The sequence below is a fragment of the Fulmarus glacialis genome, unplaced genomic scaffold (assembly GCF_000690835.1).
Source record: "Fulmarus glacialis isolate BGI_N327 unplaced genomic scaffold, ASM69083v1 scaffold19152, whole genome shotgun sequence".
Classification (NCBI taxonomy): Eukaryota; Metazoa; Chordata; class Aves; order Procellariiformes; family Procellariidae; genus Fulmarus; species Fulmarus glacialis.
This window is the reverse complement of record NW_009196686.1, coordinates 4,534-23,942: the sequence shown is the minus strand read 5'-3', so window position 1 is coordinate 23,942 and position 19,409 is coordinate 4,534. Positions and strand designations below refer to the sequence as shown.

Below are 19,409 nucleotides of genomic sequence, written 5' to 3'. Positions count from 1 at the left end.
AACATAACTTTTTTTTTTTTAAAAAAAAAAAAGGGCCTAATGCATTAACTGCTCCAAGCATTTCACATAGGGACTGCTGATGACTTACAAATTTTTTTTTTTAAAAAAAAAAAAGGGCCTAATGCATTAACTGCTCCAAGCATTTCACATAGGGACTGCCGATGACTTACTTACAAATTCAAAATGTTGCTGACAGGACAGCTGAAATTTGAGAAACTACTTGAAAAAGAAGTCATCATCAGCCTGCGCTAGCTCTGACAGGCTTATAGCTAGATTTCTATTCACATAGGAATTTACGTTAATACAGTCTATGCTGTTTTGGGGATCATTTGACAATCAATAACAACATGGAATACTTTCATTTACTCATCTCTTTCAGAAGAAGTGATAGCTCATTGTTTTGATTTTAAAGTCTATTTTTTATGTGAGAAACACAAGCAGAAGGTGAAGCTTGGAGTTTTGTTTTTTGTTAAGTGAGCACTGAAAGAAATATTTTCCCTTTGAAATTGTGGAACATGCAATCCTTGTAAGAGAAGACCTCTTGAACTGCAAATGTGTTGTTCTAGATGATCTTGTGAGGCTTCAGCACACAAATAACCTGCACAGAAAACACCTCCACAAATAAATAAATTTTAAGAGTAAATCGAGTACCCACCTTCATTTCCCATTATTTCCCATCATTAAAAGCTCACCTTCATTTTTCAAACTATAGTTGCCTAGCCTTTGAATTTTTGCTTCCAACCTGTTTAACACCACTGTAATTTGTCAAGACCATGTCAGATCGCTACAGGTACAGTAGCTTTGTTTTAGACTAACGTGTGTATTCCTGGTAAACATGACTGTTTTGAACACTGGAGCCTGGCAAGCCCCCGTATCTCTTGGCTCTCCTTGCTGTTAAGTTTCATGCTTCTGTTATGCGCAATGTAGAAGTGCTGCAGAAGCAATTTTTGACAGACTGGAAAAGCAGGCACTTTCCTCTGTGGTATTTTTTTGAGGGAAAGCGTGTCCTACACATTCCCATAGCATACTGCCCAGACACACCGTGGCACTGGTGTGCAACTGCTTTGAGAGCTATGCGGCAGGAGACCCTGTCACGGCAGTGGAGTAGTTTCAGCTTCTTGAAGTTCCAACTGAAAGGAAAGAAATTGCAAATACAATGAACAATTACTTGATTTCTTCCCACCCACAAGTTCGTGTGTGTGTTTGCATGTGTGGGGTTTTTTTAAAGAGGAATTTACTTCTCATTTGCAGCTACTGTCCTGCGGTATAAAGCTAAACAGGTAGCCCAGAGAGTAAGGCAAGACTATGCCTTCGCCATGAAGCAACAAAGGCAGAGGAAACGATCATAGAGAAGTTTCATGTCTGACCTTCAAAGACAAAGAAACATTAGTAGATCTGAAATTTGAATTAGAATTAGAATATATTTCATACCAAGCCAATTGTTCTCTTTCTAGAGGGGAACTCTATGAATTTCGCGAGTATGGAAGGGTTTCACTCCCTCCTTGTATTCTTTTTGTAGCAATTGCCGAGGAGTTAGTATTTCAGATGATACATTCTGTGCTCGCATCAGTACATTGGCTAAATTTTGGATGTGCAGTTAAAGACAAGTTTAAATTCTGTGTGAGATGGACTGACATCAGCAAACAAACCCATCAGCCTCTCAGCCCTGCGTGCCCACAGCAGCCATGTCAAGGCCTCTCTGCATACAGCCGCAATAGCACTACGGATGTTTTCATCAAGAAAATCTGCCCACTGCACAGCACGTCCTGAAAGTCTGCAACCCTTTTTACTGCCCAGCAAATGTTGTCCTGCAGCACTAGAACCTGTTGAAAACAGGGTGGGAGACACTGTGGATAAAGGGTTTATGGTATGGAAGGTAGAGTCACAGATGAAGCCTGACTGAGACAAGAGACGGAACGTGCTCCTGTAAAAGTAATGGGACATGGGTAAGGATTTTGGGGCAGGGAGAAGGAAAGTGCATTTTCTAACTGGATTGCTTTCCAAGCATGTTCAGCAGAGTGGAGGCTGTTAGGACTTCTGATTTGGAGATAAATTTCTCCAAGGCCACAGCATAACTCAAATGCTTGTTCAATTTAACATGCTATATTTAGGGATTTTCTTTATTCTGTATTGGGAATATTTCTCCTCAGCTCCTTTTGACCAGAAACTGACCTGATCCTAAATGGGAATGTCCCTGTCTTTTGGAGAAATCTAGATCCAGAAATGAATTTTGAAGTCCATATTCACTTATTTTTATGGATTAAATAGAAGCATTTATTTTGTATTTTTTTTATTTTTTCACCAATGAACTTTTTCTAATTTATTAAGGAAAAAATTGAAATGTTTTGTTTCCCGTTTATTCTAATTCACAGCTTAAGGAATTCCACAAATAGAGGCAACCTCATAAGCCATCTAATTAGTTCTGGTCCTCATAGCATAGTTTATTCTTGTTTCCTTTCATGAAACAATCTGACAAACACATTCTGTTTTCTCTGCTACCTAGAATATTCACAAAGGGCCCATGTCAGTGCAAATCAACTACAAAAGAAAGCACAGTTTTGAGGACCTATTGAATTTAGACAAGCCTTTCATAATTGTCATTATCTTGTCAGAAATGGGCATTATAAGAAATCAATACTTCATAATTATTATTGGAACACAGTATTATTTACAAAGGAGGTATGTCAATTTTCTAAAAATACACAGAAAGGCCATTCTCTATTAATACAGGTAGATGCAAATCTGCCAAGGTTTGGAGTTACAGAATCTGCCCAGCTTTTCTCATGTTTCTGCATAGGACTCACCAGCATTCCCCATATTTGTTTGCAATCTGTCATACAGCACTGGGAAAATTAAAATGTAAGAAAGTACTTTCTTCATTTATTTAATCAAAGTGAAACTAGCTTTCATTTTTTCCTTGTTTCAACTTAAAAATAGTTTTTCTTTAATCCAATATCCTTTTTATTTCTACACGTGGCTGCCAATCCAAGCAATAAGGGCAAAGCTTTCAGGGCTGAGCACAAATACCAGAGCTTCTGGTTACTGAACATATCTGAGGCCTCATTTTCAGCACATGAGGAGGATTTGCAGCTTCCATTATAGCATTTAGACACTTCAGTGGTTAAGGAGAAAGTATCAGAAGCTAAAAATACAAAAATTAGTTACATAGGATGACTAAATAGTCCTGAAAATGTGCCTATACATAGTTTGCTTAGTTGCTTGGATACATTCAGGTGAGGCTGCTATAAAAACTTAAATGGGTCACAAAGAAACTAACTCACTGAAACAAATTAAGTTTCTCAGATTTCTATAATTATTGATAATCCATTATCCTAAGTATTTAGGATTTTTTTGTTATTAACAGATAGATATTATCAAAAATAGAAGGTATTTGGAAAACACAGTTTTCAGGAAAAAAGAATTATCAATGAATTTTAAATTTAAAAAAATACTCAAACATTTTTTAATCTCAGAGATAAATTAAGGCAGAGAGTCTCTGTGCATCTAAAATAAAAGCTATTTCAAAATACTTGTCAAGGTCTTTGTTATGAATCAGGTTAATGTCAATGACATCAAAAAACCTCAGCCATTTGCAAAAGCTAATATTTGGTCCTTTATTACTATTCCCTACCAGTATTGGGTCATTCAGAGAAAAGTTCAAAGTAAGCAGTTTTGCTTTGCAAACAATTTTTCCAGGATTCCAACACTCCTACTCTTGTTTTAACTCTTCATGCAAATGCACTTATAAGATTGCATATGCCTCCCTGAAAATTAAAAGTGAGCCAAGCCTTTAAGCTCACGTTGGAACAAGCATACCTATGCATTTTACTGCAGGAGTTAGTTGAGTGTAACACAGGATACATCTCCCACAGACGTGGAACGTCTCAGTCTTCCAGTTTTTGCATGCCTGATTAGCCACTGTCTTTTCTCCCTCAGAACTATGTTGCTCCACTGAGCATGTACAATTTCTATAAATGCTCACACCATCAGTCTTGTGGGTCGGATGCTACTCTGTGCATTTGAAAGAAGCTGCATTTCTGGAGGAGTTTTGAACTTGTTCTGCTCTTCCACTTTTTGTAAATGCTGATAAAACAATAATCAAACTCTTAATCTAGATCTTTTTGGTAATGCCAAAGAGCCACAGAGTAGGCCAAAGGCCAGTATCTTAACTCAGAATAATATGAATATTTATGATGTTTCCTGTTACTGCTTTTGCACTGATAGAAAACACAGTCATTCCTTCCACCAGCGAATTTTTAAGTGCTTATTTTTAAGTGCTTTAAGAGTGTGAGGCCCTAAGCTGTTGAGTGATTGAGTGCTTGAGTGCTTGCATTTCTCATTAACTTTAGCAGGAGTAAAGAATTCTCACTTGGCAAAAAAGCAACTTGTAGAACACCTGTTTCTTTGAAAATGACGTGAAGTGTGCCCAGTACTATACAGCCGTGCCATTAGAATTCATACCAAACGCTCTCCAAGGCCTTGTCTACACAAGAAAGAGCTTGTCAGTATACTTAGATCAATACAGCTAGACTTTCTTGTACAGAAGGCACTTACCTGTGAAAAGAATGCCCTGTCAATAGACTTTACAAAAGCTCACTGTTTGAGCAAAAAGTGGTTGGTTTGGGGTTTTTTCCTTTATTTTTTTCTTTCTTTTTTCTTTTCTGAGAGCAAAAGCTGCATTCACCCTAGGGCTTTCTCTGTTTAAAAAAATAATAATAATACTACTACTAAAAAAAAAATTAGATGTTACATTTGTAAGTACTATCCCAGAGAACCTTTTTAGTGTAGATTAGTCCTACAACCTTGCCTGTCATTCTGATAGTAGCAGGCAACAAAAATGCTGTCTTTTACAGAAATGTTTGCTGGAGAAAAAAAATAAATGAAGTTTAATATTCAGGTTTGAACATGGCTTGGTGTGAATGTATTCTATAGACGTTGTGGAGAGTGAGAAAGACTGCACCCGATAGCTGGTGTGCTGTACTCCAGGGAGCGCAGCAGTCACAAGGCTCAGGTCGACATCCAGTGAGCACATCTGGCAAAAATAAACCAGTGGCAGCAGCAGCAGCTGCCAAAGCCAGGACTGCAGGGATGGTGGTGACGGAAGTGAAATTGGGCCCATTTATGGCCACTTCAAATTCTTTCAAATACCAAACCATGCAAAGAGACCTATCCACCCATCTATGAGGACGTGAGCTTCCAAGGGTTGTCTTCTCCCCAGCCCTGGGGAAAACTGATGGCTAGTTGCTAGGAAGAGCTACCAAAGTAGTCAAAGCTGGGTAGTCAAACAATTTCTTAGAGCTCTGCATACACCTTTTTTGTTCCATGTATATTGGCTCTTTGCTTCAGTTTCGTTCCTTCCTGCCTCACTCGGACCTCATTTCTGATGTTCCCCTTTCTCCTCTGCACTCTTCCTCTCACCTCCCTTTCCTGTCAGCGTCTTCCCCTTCACTTCTCTTTACATGTGCTTTATCTCTTCTTAACTAATTTCACTGCTATTCCCTGAATGGAAAAAAGAAATAAACAACAAAGAACCCAGCTGTGAGACTAGCTTCCTCCTTATTGCCACCGTAAAGCTCACTTCACTTGCTTGGTTCACCCCTGCCTCAGCCGGCTCTCTCCCTTGTTGGTGTCGGTTGAAAGATCTTTGTGGGAAGGATCATCTTCTATTCTGTGTTTGCTCAGTGCCCAGGGAAATAGACTTTATTTCACACAGCCTCTGGGCAGAACCACATTAATCTTTGCTAAGGGTAGAAGTTTAGAAGGCTACAGCTCTGCTAAAAATAATACAAAGATACACAACTAAATGGAGAAAATGTGTGCATACACACTGCACTGTAAAAAGTTGGAATTGTACTAGATATAGATACAATCCTGTTGTCAGACACATGCACAAAATTGACTCCACTGAGGCCTACAAATGCATTATTAACAGCTGAATCTGTCTAACAGATTTTCGCTACACCTAGTAAATACTACATGTATATACATACATACATATATGTATGTGCCTATGCCAATTTTGGCAGTTCTGCTCCACTGCCAAAGTATGCGTAAGACCGAGCAGGTGATAACTGATTTCACAGGCCACGGTTTGGCATGTATGAATCAGATACTGGTGAACAACACCAGCAACTGCAGATGCATAATAAGGCGCCTCCCTTTATCCCTTCTCTCTTTAGCCTGCTCCCTCCTCTTTTCTGGTGCAATTACTATGTTGTCTGTTTGGAGATGGTAACGTTCTGATTTGGGCTTTCTGGCAGCAGCTGAGTGGCAGGTATGCAACTGCTTTCACACGGAGCCATTGACTTCTGCACCTTGAGGAGGCAGCTAGCTTGTGGCTGAAGTGGCAGCAATGAGAAACTGGTGCAGGAGCAACCTAAGTATATTGCTGAAAGGTGATATGGCAAGGAATGAACTAGGCTTGTGCCTTTTGTTCTTCTTTTTAATGAACTACAGAGATGACTCAAACTTTTTCTACTGTTTGTGATGCGCTTGAGTTACTTTCATGAATGTTAAGATTTGCTTTTATGTTTTGCTTGACGTTCACTGAGGGATGGGGATTGGAAATTCTCAGGACTAATCACAGGAACATGGATGTTGAACATGTAACAAAAGAGTTTCTTTGCAAAACCTAAGCAAAAATAGCCTGAATAATAAAAAAAAAATCTGTATCTGCTGTGCCATAAAATCCCTACTTCTCAAAGGCTTTTTCTACATGGAAAAGGTATATTCTCAGTATATGGCAAAATGGCACAATACTCCTTAACATGTGTGTATGTATTTTTTACATATAGATATATATATATATCTATCTCAAAACCCACCTTAGCCAACACAAATAATTATCTGATGCAAGAACTGCATGTAGACAAGCCTTTGTCTACTTCTTGCATGTCTTCCAGGACAAAAAAGGTCAGTTAGGCCTTCTTTGCACATCAATCAAAAGTGTACAAGCACCGTTTCTTCTCTTTTTTATTCACTGTTGCAATGAGAGAAGAGAGATCTATATTCCGTCCCACTCTTGTCTCTTCAGCAGGCAAGGAGTATGGATAGAGAAATCTGTGATTAATCTCCAACCAGTTCTAAAGCAGTCAGCTGTTGTAAACATCCTGCAAATGAAACACTGTTTTGTGTGCTTTGCATATGCATGCATGCTGGACCCAGTCATGCAAGGTACCTTTGAAAGCCCTCAGCTTCTGAGCATCAACTAGAGGAGAGGACAACTAGCACCATGCAGGACTGGGGTCACTGTGTATGCATACAGCAGTTTCAAATATAACCCTGAAGGTGTTTAGACCTTCAAATAGCTACAAATCAGTATAAACTGTAACCTCAGAATACATGTCATCTCCAAGCGGGAGGCCTGGATCCAGAGATGACATCTCCACTGCTAGTCATACCTGATGGTTAGTCCTGTCCACAGTGTTGGCAGTGGAAGCATGGTCACGAGTGTTTTGTCGGACTCGGGTGGAGTTTTGCTGCTCAATGGTTGAGGAAGTGGGGATGCAGAACTCTCTGAAACACCTTTTGAAATTCTCATCTAGAAATGCATAAAGGACTGGATTAAGGCAGCTATTTGTATACCCTAGAGCAATACAGAAGTGCCAGGAGACAGTCTGGAAAGTAGTTTCTGGGATGTTGACCAGGGCTTTAATGATGACATAAATGTGGATGGGAGTCCAGCAGACAATAAACACCGCCACCACTACAAGAACCATCCTCGTGATTCTCCGCAGGTTCCTGTCCTTCTCTTTCGAGCCAGACAACATGCGAACGCTCTTCAGGCGTAAAATCATCAGCCCATAGCACACGGTAATGATCAGGACTGGCATGATGAAGGCAAAGATGAACACACAGATTTTCAGGAGGTTCTCCCAGTACCACGCAGGGTGGGAGAACGTAAGTGTGCAGTCAATGGAGCCTGGAGAAAAAGGAAAACAGCAGAGAAGAACAAGCGGGTCAGTTTTTCATTTGCTTTTCTTTAAACCTTTTTTGTTAAATATCATAGGCAAATATATGAAGATTTATTAAGTAAACAGGTAAAATGAAGCAATCTGTGACCTGTCATTGGCACAAACATTGATAGGACATAGTGCTGCAAAACATATATGAAGTGTGAGTTAGAAAAACAAAACCGAAGTAAAGTGTTCTCTTTTGCATTTTCTTGCTTGGGATTGCATGTATATTGGACAAGAAAAAGAGCTGAATTGTCATAAATGCTTAAACTTTGGCTCATTTTCACTTTCAGTATATAAAACCTGGTGAAAAGAAAGATGGTTTAACCACAGTATCTGCTGAGAGTTTGGGCATTTCAGGGCAATGGGAAGAGAATGACATGACACTTCGTAATTGTGCACAATGGAGGGTTTGGATTTATGTTGAGATGCTGTCACTTCATGGAAGGTCTTTGAGCACCAGTGATCCAGAACATGCTCTCTGCTCTGTATCACGTCCTGCCAGACTAGGTGCAACATACCTATGACTGCCAACTTCAGTGGGAATATCCTGAGTAAAGCACAGGCTTCGGTGCTGTAGGACAATGCATAACCACCCCACAGCAGAAGGCAGGCAGGCACAGATGCTTTTCCAAACACTACAGTAACTGTGTGGGGCAGTGAGACTTGCACAGACCCACAGAAGGAGCTGGAGCTGTCTGTTGTAAAAGACAGATCATGTGCAGTGCTGTGTCCAGTCAACTACAGCCAGATGCAAAATTGTTGAAGGAGTCCATTTGCACTGACACCTGCTTTATACAGGTTGGAGGTCAGAAGTTAATTCAACACCTCCACAATAAAGTGAAACAATGCAGAAAAGAGCTTAAACATTGAAATACTCAATTTAGGAATCAAAGCCAGACTTACCATGCCTGTATTTAGTAGTTGCCATGAACATAACTGGCAGCCCAATGGCAGAAGAAAGAATCCAGTTGCAGACATTGACAATTTTGGCATTTCTGGGGGTACGGAAATCAAGGGCCTTAACTGGGTGGCAAACAGCTACATAGCGATCCACACTCATGGTGCAGAGTGTAAAGATACTGGTGAACATATTGTAGTAGTCTATGGAGATAACGATCTTACAAAGGATGGTACCAAATGGCCACGTTCCCATCAAGTAATTCACACTCTGGAATGGCAGAGTACTTGTTGCTAGGGCATCTGCCAATGCAAGATTGAAAATATAGATATTGGTGGCAGTCTTCATTTTCGTGTACCTAGAAAAAAAATCAGCAAAGCATGTGAATATCCACAACTGACAATGTTAAATGAAATTGAGTCCACTGCACCATCTATAAGAAACTTTGGAGAAATAATGTGCTAGATACTGTCAAAGATCATCCTTTTGGCTTTTAACCCAATGACCTTGCTATCGTTTATCTACAATAATGTTTGCAGTTCAGCGAGGCGTTAGCTAAAGGGTGTAAGAAAGAAAAGAAAAGATTAATTTAACTTGTGCAGAGAGAAAGGATACACATAAAAGAAACAATATTATAGATGCTAAAGAATTGAGAAGCTGAAAAAAAATTGTATTTGTATGTATCAGACACTGTACTAAATGGATAGATTTTCTGTATCTGCTGATGTCACGCTGAGTATCAGAACATGGTCTGTAGAAATAGAGAACTCATTTGTAGGTTGTGGAGTAGTAATGACATAATTCCTTAGAGAATAAGTATCTAAAAGATTAGTATAATTATCAAATCCACTGTGTCTAAAAATTCAGGCTTTTAGACTTTCTCATTTTTTTATAATTATAGAATTCGAAAATAATTTGTAATGATGGTTACTACCTTGCTTTACTAATCTCCATGTCCAATATAAGTTGGACAGATGTTCTTTCAATCAAACAAGAAGACAGATGCTATTAATTATTAACCATATGCATTGAATTTATCAATAGAACCACCACCCCGGGTGGACGCTGCAGCCCTGCTGCTTGAGGTAGGAATGCTCGCTCTGCTCCACAGTGCATGTTTCGGCAGGAGGGTCAACCTCCATCGCACCCCCTTCTTCCTAAGTCTGTGCTGCTAACAACCCAAAAACCACTTCCTGAATTTTGAATATGTCACACTTCAATCACAACCGAGCAGGGGGAGCTTTCTGTGTTTTAATTTGTATTTGCATTGCTAAAGGTAGAGCCCAAATTCCGCTATAATTTCATCAAAATTTTTAAGAGCCCTTCACTCTTTGAAGTCCATTGTGTTGGCTGAGCAACACTTGAGATCCACTTTTTGTGAGGATGCTATGCTTTTGCAGTGGTACAACGAATGTTTCACTCCAAGTAATGTTCCTGGCCATGCTGCCCTGCTGTCCTGATGGCTGCTGAGATTGCTGGGCACTGTGGCTGCCTGGCTTTCGGGGGTCAGATGGCTTACTCTTTTGATAAAACTTCCTTCTGTTTCTGCAAAGTACCAAGTACAGTGTTTGATCAAACATTTTACAATTTATAGAGTGATTTGCAAGAGGAATAGCCCATTTGAAAAGATCTTTCAGGCAACCTACTCGGGAAGACAAAGTGTAAAATACAGTATTTCCATGGTTTTTTCCCTGAGACGTTGATCTCTTCAGAACATGAGTTAGCTGCAAAAAAACGGGCTGTATAGGGAACACACATCTGGAAGTTTTTTGGTAGGGTCTGGAGAAATGCAGACTTCTTGCTGAATGCATCTAGATAGCTTTTATGACGAACATCTGAAGAAGTTTGTACTGGCTTTGTTCTCTCATTTTCTAGCACTGTGCATGAGGAGCCACTAACAACCCTAATTTCAATTTAGGGTGGTTTTTTAAAAAAGATTTTCAGGTAGATCCAAGCTCTTTCTTGACTGCTGTTTTGAGAAAGTATGATCTGAATATGATACTTCCAGTTTTAAATAAAGCCTATATTCTGAAAGTACCCTAGAAACTTTTCTTCCAGGAGCACTCCATTTATCCAACAAGATTGTAACACTAACTTAGGAAGAGGTAGATGAAAGCATCCATGCCTCTCTCTGCTGGGAATTATTTAGAAAAGATGTACAGGATTGCAGTGTGGGAGAGGTACACAGTGAGCTGCAGCTCTAAGAACAGTTTGGAGGGAGGAGAAAATATTTTCTGGGTAATTTGTTGGAGAATCTTGCAGAGGAGAATGAAAATAGCAACATTTTTATATTGACTTTACTATTACCCAGAATGAAAATATTGTACTAAGCCCTCTGTTTGCCATTTCCCCTGTTGTTTATCAAAAACGAATGTCTTCTCCGTAGGTCTGACAACAGATCCAGGACCAGCTCAGGTTGTGTCCAGAGAGCTAACCTGGAGGTTTGATTGCGTTGTGAGCAGACATATCCAGCTTGCTCCAGTCTGATCCGCTCAGGCAGCAACAGCAGCGGAGGGGCAGTGGCTCTCAATTCTGCACAGACAAGGAAAGGCCATGAGGATCCTGCGCCCTCACCCAGGCTGCTGATCCCTGCTCAGCCCTGAGGTGATTGCCCTATCTTTATGGCTGGACAAGAAAGCATGCTTAGGTACGCTGCTCAGTGCTGTGGCCATCGCACACGATTCTGGCAAAGTCCTGTCTGGAGAGCACATCATCAGATGATAGTAATAATGTTTTTTTTATCTGTAATTAAAGCCATTCTTATCATTTAAAGGGAATGCTTGATAACAGCAAAAAAATAAATACACCAACCAACATGCAAGTGACTCTCAGGTTAGCATGCCAGAGGATGGGCAGGGAAAAGCTCTGAATAAGGGGAATAAAGTTTCTTCACTGGGACTGGCATGGGCCTTACCCCACTTAAATGCTACACATTTTTCAGTTTTGCTATCTTGCTTTAATTGTCAGTTTAAGCTTAAAAGTTCTTGGACTTAATTTCATTTCATGGGCTCTGTAGGCTACTAACGAAGGATTTTGCTTGATGTACTCTGTAATCTTTATATTTCTAATCACGCTGTTCTTACAAAGAAAGGAAGCAGAGCTTTTGTGGGCATAGGAAGTATTTACCTCCACACTTGCCTAATCAACAAAAGCCTATTGAAATTCACAATATTCTTTTCAGCGAATTCTGCGGGGCTTGGGTGTTTCTCTCTACTGAATATTTCAAGATTTTATAAAGGGCTTATTTCTGAAAGGTACATTTTGTTAAACATGTATTTTTCCAAATAAGTAGATTATCAGTGTTCCCAGGATTATTTTTTTGGTATGAACAAATAAATACTGAAGCAATTGATTAAAATTAATTTTAACAGCATGAAAAATAACAGTCCCTCAAAATGGAGCTCTTCAAAGCCTTGATCTTAGCTGTTGTTATATCTTTTGCTAAGGTATCAGTCTACCTTAGCAAAAGGTAAGGACAAGTAGCACAAACATTTCCATCATCCAGAGATAGATGTGTATGTGATGAGATTTCTATACTTCAGAGGGACTGGATTTTATATGTAATTAAAGTCACAGGATATCTGTATGACTTATAATACCAAAAGTATTGTGCTTATAAATGCAATCTTTTAACAGATACTCTTTTTACACTTTCATTCAAGGCCACTAGAAAATCCAAAAAATCAACAGATGTGTAAAGAAAGAGTCTTAAATGCAAACCCATGAAAATGTGAATGCTGGTATTTAGATTACATTAAAATTTCAGAATCTAAAACACTAAGTATACTAAATTTTGCATGACAATAAGCAAGGTTGCAAGTAAAGACAGAAGTTGTCTTTGGGCAACATTACTTTTATTTTTACAACTCTGCAATGAAAGACTAATAGAGCAACATGATGATTCAATTTTTTGGTGAATATTTAGCTCGATACCGCTCTTGATACATATTCAAATTAATTACGCTCATTATAATACTGACACCCACTAGTGTGCCCTTTCTATCTCCTCAGTGCAAGTTTTGTATGATAAAATATCTATGTTTATGAAGTGTTTTTTTGTTGGTAGTAGTAGATGATAGATCAGATTTACAACAGTAAGAATATACTTTATGTCTGTCTAATTTGGAAAACTCAGCCTTGCCTTTATCTTCAATCCAGCAAAGCTTTAAAATATACTTGAAGTTTGCAGATCTGAGCTGTAGAGGTCCACTCAACTGGGATTTGCTTGGAATAAGAAAAAGCAATAGAGAAAAGCATGAGAATCCTATTCAGATAGTCATTAAGTTCCTAGCATTCAAGGATAAATAGAAAGTCTTGAAATGACCTCTTCAACTGGCAGCCCATGGACCATTTGTAGTTTGCAAACCAAATAAAAGGTTCACCAAACTAACCTAGAGAGACCCCCTGCTCTTTGTCGCACAAAGTGTAACAGCATCTTGAGCAAGAGCCACGAGCACCTTCCCTTCCACCTCACAGTCATGCGACAAGAGAGATGTGAGCATGCTTGGGCCTCTCCCTCTTTCTGCAAGACACGTGCCACAGCTCTGTTTCTGGTCTGCCCACTCCAATGTCTCCACCTTACCACTTCCAAAAATTTTTGAAGAGTCTTTACTTTTAAGCCCGCATGGCTCAAAAGTAAAGAACAAATAACATGAAGACCGTATCTTTTCTTAAAAAATAATGAATTTTTTTGTTTGCATCACACTTTATCTAAGCCTAATAGACACAGTTGGTATACTGCCACCTGAGTCTTGTCCCTACTGCTTTTTGGACAAGCTGTTTACATCCATGTGGATTGTTGAAATATACCCTCCTCCAGACCCTTCAGCCCTTCTGTACCAGATCAGTTTTACAGAGAGGGGGTCCAGGTTTAGCCCAATGAATATAGTAATACATACCATTACAAATTAATTTGAAAACTGCTCCTATCTGAATAACAACAGTCTTTTGCATTTAGGAAATGGGCTGGCCGATGATAGATTGGTAATAAATACTTTCAGCAACACAAAGGCATGCAAGCTTTTGTTCACAGAATGCTAATTTGGAGACAAAGACTGCTTCAACTGATCTGTGTTTAAGTTCAATGCAAAATATATAAAAAACTGTCTTAATTACAGGAGATTAATTGCAGAAAGCAGTCGTTCATGAAAACGGTTTGGCTGCCGAAAGAAACAACAGCCAGCAATTAAGTCTTGCATACAGACAACCTGACATAACTCTTGTTGATGCTGGAGGAGATTAGGTTAGTGTTTCAAATTCATGTTCTTCTTGCATAGATGACTTGTTAAACAAATGAAGAATCATTATGTGCATACATTAGATTAGTTGAGGTCTCCTTGGGTGGGAAGATTAAAACACGTGAAGTATTCCTAGTTGAATCAATCTAAATGAACATTTATTTCCATGGCTGTTCTGGTGCATCTTGTATATGCAACTCAAAAACAGCAGGAAAGAGGGATTTTTTGCGTGCTTTCCTGAGATACCAGGTACTTTCAATTTTTGTTGAGACCTTAAAGCTTTGACAAAGGTCACATATTCAGGATGATCTGGAAAAACCCTCAAAAATTTCTTCCGTCTGCCAATCCAATTGGTATGTTTGATACTGAAATGAAGTCTCTCAGCTAGGCCATATTCTGGAAAGCACCTTTGAACTAAAGGGTCTCAAATGATGGACTTAACTGATGGCCATCCTATCTTATTGTCCTTTTTCTTTCTTTGCATGGTAGTGGGTCTCTATAGACTGAAAGCCCCATACTGTATCTCAGCCACAGTTGTGACCTGTGCTGTGGCACACTGTTACCCATTAAAGTTTTGAAGTCATATATATTCTGGACGAGCCTAACCTACCTGTCCGGGAGCATACGCTTTAATCAGCATGAAGATTTAGTCTTTGATTTTTCTATTCATGGGTACTTCAGAAAGCTTATGCCTTAAGCCATTAAACTCAAGCTCTGGGTATAAGCACCATAAATTTGTGTACAACCCTTGCACGTTATTAGGCGGTCAGGCCACCCAGATTGGAGGTGCCATACTGTGGTTAACAATGTACTCGTCCTTTTGGTTTATGTTCTTCCGAAGGATGTAATTTAAAAATAATAAGCCCTCAGGGAAAACAAACAAACAATAAATTGAAAAAAAACCCCTCCAGCAGGTACAACATTATAGCAGAAAATGTTCACCCTTCGTTACAATGAATTGTGCAATTTGCAGCACATTCACTTACTTCCTGCACTGATCCTGAGTTTGGCGGTAAAAGCTGCGCTGGGGAAGGGAGGAAGATTTCACTGCCTTTAAGAAAGACAGAGGCAGTGGTTGTTTCCTCCTCTTAAAGCCTTGCTCCCAACACTGCTGTGACCGGTGATGGCGGTTTAATTAGAGAGATGAAAAAGCATATGAATATCAAGCATCACTTCAGGTGTCAAGATATGACATAGTAAGGGAGTGTACTAGATCTAAAATCGCAAGGTCTCATTATTTGACATACTTGGTCGGGAACACAGCAAAGCCTTCACATACATTTTGCTGGAGCAGCCTTCCCCTCCCTTCCTCACACACTGGCAAGGGGATGGCCATTTTCTGAAGGGGTTTCAATGTATGTGCTGAATGTGGATCTGAACATAGGGCAGATAGCTGCTGGACTGTAGTTGCTTCAGCTGCTACCTCTTTTCTCCCTAATACTTTGTCTTCCCACTGCCAAGTTCCTTCTTCACTTTATTCTCTTCCATAGCACAAATGAAATTAAGCCAGAATTTCCCCAAAGTTTACTTCCCTCAGGTTATCTTAGAATCACAAAAACATAGAATCATTTAGGTTGGAAAAGACCTTTAAGATCACCAAGTCCAACCATTAACCTAGCACTGCCGGGTCCACCACTAAACCATGTCCCTAAGCGCCTCATCTACACGTCTTTTAAATACTTCCAGGGATGGTGACTCCACCACTTCCCTGGGCAGCCTGTTCCAAGGCTTGACAACCCTTTCGATGAAGAAATTTTTCCTAATGTCCAATCTAAACCTCCCTTGGTGCAACTTGAGGCCATTTCCTCTCGTCCTATCACTGGTTACTTGGGAGAAGAGACCAACCCCCACCTCGCTACAGCCTCCTTTCAGGTAGTTGTAGAGCGCGATGAGGTCTCCCCTCAGCCTCCTCTTCTCCAGGCTAAACAGCCCCAGTTCCCTCAGCCGCTCCTCATAAGACTTGTTCTCTAGACCCTTCACCAGCTTCACTGCCCTTCTCTGGACACGCTCCAGCACCTCAGTGTCCTTCTTGTAGTGAGGGGCCCAAAACTGAACACAGTATTCGAGGTGCAGCCTCATCAGGGCCGAGTACAGGGGCACGATCACCTCCCTCCTCCTGCTGGCCACACTCTTTATGATACAGGCCAGGATGCCGTTGGCCTTCTTTGGACACCTGGGCACACTGCCGGCTCATGTTCAGCCGGCTGTCGACCAACTCCCCCAGGTCCTTTTCTGCCGGACAGCTTTCCAGCTACTCTTGCTAGCATCTTTGACTTCCCAGCTTGTCCTTTCCTTGCATCGGGGCAGCGTCAAGGCATGTGCAGATCCACCAGTATTTGCTTACAGGATCCAGGCAGGAGAAGTAAGCAGAGCACACCACTTCTCGTGGAGGAGCACCAGCTCAGGGCCATTTCTCCTGTACTCAGAAGCAATTAGCGACTTCTCTCAGACCTCAGCTTTGGGAGAGGGAGAGCTAAACAAAAGCCTTTTAGGCAGAGTCAACTTTCTTCAGACTCTGGTGCCAGTCTTTTTGGGAATGATGTGGCACCAAGAGAGTGCCACATCTGACTCATCCTGTTTTCAATTAGTTACAATACTATGTTAGGCTTTGGGCTAAAATTCACTTGTTGCTTTCTTTATGGCTCTTCCTGCTTTTTTGCTACTGGAAGGCAAAGAGGTCCTCTTTCTGCTATTTAGTTTGAGTTTAGTCCCTCCCCAGAGAAAACAAAACAAGCTTCTTTCTTTGGGAAAAATAGCTATTTTGGGGAGGAAGGCTGGTCCTTTCCCTTGATGTCTAACTGAGAGGATTAACGAGCAAGGAGATTACTTTGGACAGAACACACAAACTCCACAGTAGTCATAACAGGTAACTATTTTATTATTTCTCTCTTATTATTTTCATGCCTTTTTAAATCAAATGTATATGCAAAATATCCTGGCAGAAATCCATACAAAATAAAGCTGATGTGATACATCCTTTCTTTTTTCCAAAAGGGGAACCAGCCAAGAACAGGTTTTTATAGATATATTAAAATCAACTTGCCACACAAACATTTAAGATGTTGCAATGTCTTATAACTCCTATTACCCTAATTTCTTTTTCTTTTCCCAGACACCATAAAAAGCTACTTAATGATAAAAAACAAATGACAGTAATATGTATGCTCCAATGCCCAAACAGTTATCTGCTGGTACACTTCCTTCCCTTCCAGCCTAGTTAAATGGGGGAAAAATTATCTGCCAATTATTCCAGGACTTACTCTGGCCTGTTTGTTAAACCACCTTTAGCTGAGTCTCTGTTTGCCTGGTGCTGAGGCATATATGGGTCTCCAGTAAAAGCTGCTGCTTTCGCAGTTACTGTGTAACACATCTCTCTCAAATAAATTAATGGTGCTAAAAAGGCTAACTCCAATACATTGCCATTATCCAGCAGCGGGTGCTTATTGCTGAAGTTTTTGCTTTGCTAGGAAGACATGGAAAGGAAAACTGTCGGTGTCTTCAACTTCACTTTCTCCCCTCTGCCTTCAGGGAAGCGTGATGGAGAGTAAAAGCACTGACTATATCTATGATAACTGCAGTGACATTTTTCTAGGGGGGACAAGTTAACAGCTATTTTCTCTAGTTTTCAGGTGCTGGTTCCCTCCTCCTGATTTGTAGACTGATCACCTCAGGTGAGGACTGTATGTGCAACGTCCCCGGCTCAGCAGGGAAGCTGGCAGGGAAGCCTTTGAAGACAGTTTTACCCCTAGTAGATGCAAGATCCTCAAAGGGGTGATGGGGAACAGCAGTGGTAACCCCCCCCCGTCAGAGGGTATCAGGGAGGTAGCATGGGGCTCGAGGCAATGCCGTAGACTGTACAGATCAAAGTAATGCTGTGTATACAAGGTATGGTCTCTTGCATACAAGAGATCAGGATCTTCTAGTGATGCTGTCGAGTGTGATCTGGAAAGGAGCGACAGAGGTGAGACAAAGGGACTGGGGAGAGCGTAAACGCGGAGGAAGACTTGCCTGTGACGGGGCAAGGGGAAAGCAGGCGATGGTGGAGGCAGGCGTAACAGAAACAAAAAGAACGATTATGTGTTTTAAGAAGACCGGATCAAAAGTACCAGGAATCATGGATTTAGTCTCCATGTGACAAGGATGAGATTGCACCTGAAACTGGGGCTCTGAGGGAGGTACTGAGACCATCACCTTATGAGAAGAATTTGGGTAACTGGCTTCTTGGATGATTTTTCTATAGAGGCAGCACATCCCCGGGCTGGAGGCTAGAACTGTGCAAGGGGAAAACAGAATAAGATACCCTAACTGCTGCTCCCTCTTCCCCCTTAAGAAAGAGACTTCTCTCTGCTGGCATTGCTCCATACAACACAACAAGGAGGAGATGCTCCATTTTACCAAACATTTTTGTTTTGAAGTTTTATTCCTGATCTGAGATACAAGATCTTATAGCTGATAATTGAACACTTCTCAGTAAGAAGGTGGAAAAAATATGCTATTTCATGTCTTTCACAGTTACTTGATTAGCTATGGTCTGTCATCCCTACCTTTTTTCATCATGTAAATTCAAAGGGAAATATAAATAAAATTTAGAAGTGTTTAACATTAAACAGATGAATAAGAATGCTTAACACAGCTGGGCTAAGCTGTGGAACTCCCTGCTAGTGAACACCATTAAAAGCCAACTTACAGAAGGGATCAGGGGCTTTGAAAGATAATGATAGCATCCCCACTTATAATACCATAATCCCAAATTTCATGGTATAAACCAAAGAAGGCACATGGTCATGAAAAGAAATTTGTTTGAGATCAGCCTAACCACAGCAATTCAGAAAATAGTTGCTTTCAGGTTTTTAGAAAGTATAGTTGTAATGAGTGGACTTGTATTTTGAAGAGAATCATCAAAGATTAAAAACTTGTTTTCACTTGGAATCATAATGAAAATAATTTTTTGAAAATGTCCGTTAATCAGGATCTCTACAACATCCATCTCAGAACACCTAAGCTTAAAAATAAGCAACTTAGAATCTTTAAAAATGTTTCAGAATTCTGAGATTTTACTTTAGAGAATATTTGTTTCAAAGCAGCTTTGTTTAGAAGTGGTAATATTTGTGATCTTTTATTTCCAACTTTATTTTTGATTCTGATTTTTTTGGGACTGCTGCATGTTAGAAATGTCCACAAAAAGCTACTGAATAAATGCTGATGCAAACTGCAGCTCAGAAAGTCTCTCTGCAGTCTAACAGACTGTTAGAAGGATTCTCACACAATGATGTCCCTATTTCTTCCACTCTTTGACTAAATACCAGCTGCTGGCTA

The 19,409-nt window shown here is 40.2% G+C and overlaps 1 protein-coding gene across 1 annotated transcript; it reads right to left on the bottom strand.

The window, feature by feature from the left end:
- Positions 1-988: 988 nt before the first annotated feature.
- Positions 989-9,210, bottom strand: OPRM1 (opioid receptor, mu 1). The gene is made up of 3 exons (XM_009572284.1): positions 8,862-9,210; positions 7,401-7,921; positions 989-1,130 (listed from the first exon to the last, which is right to left on the bottom strand). Exons 1-3 carry the CDS (start codon positions 9,202-9,204, stop codon positions 1,092-1,094), a joined length of 903 nt encoding a protein of 300 aa, XP_009570579.1. The 5' UTR covers positions 9,205-9,210; the 3' UTR covers positions 989-1,091.
- Between the last annotated feature and the right edge of the window lie 10,199 nt (positions 9,211-19,409).

Excerpts from the sequence above, each read along its gene's own strand:
- OPRM1 (XM_009572284.1), bottom strand. The coding sequence starts at position 9,204 with ATGAAGACTGCCACCAATATCTATATTTTCAATCTTGCATTGGCAGAT. Across the intron at positions 7,922-8,861 it reads AACTACTAAATACAGGCATG|GCTCCATTGACTGCACACTT; the intron begins GTAAGTCTGGCT and ends CTTTTTCTCCAG. Across the intron at positions 1,131-7,400 it reads TGGACAGGACTAACCATCAG|TTGGAACTTCAAGAAGCTGA; the intron begins GTATGACTAGCA and ends CTTTCCTTTCAG.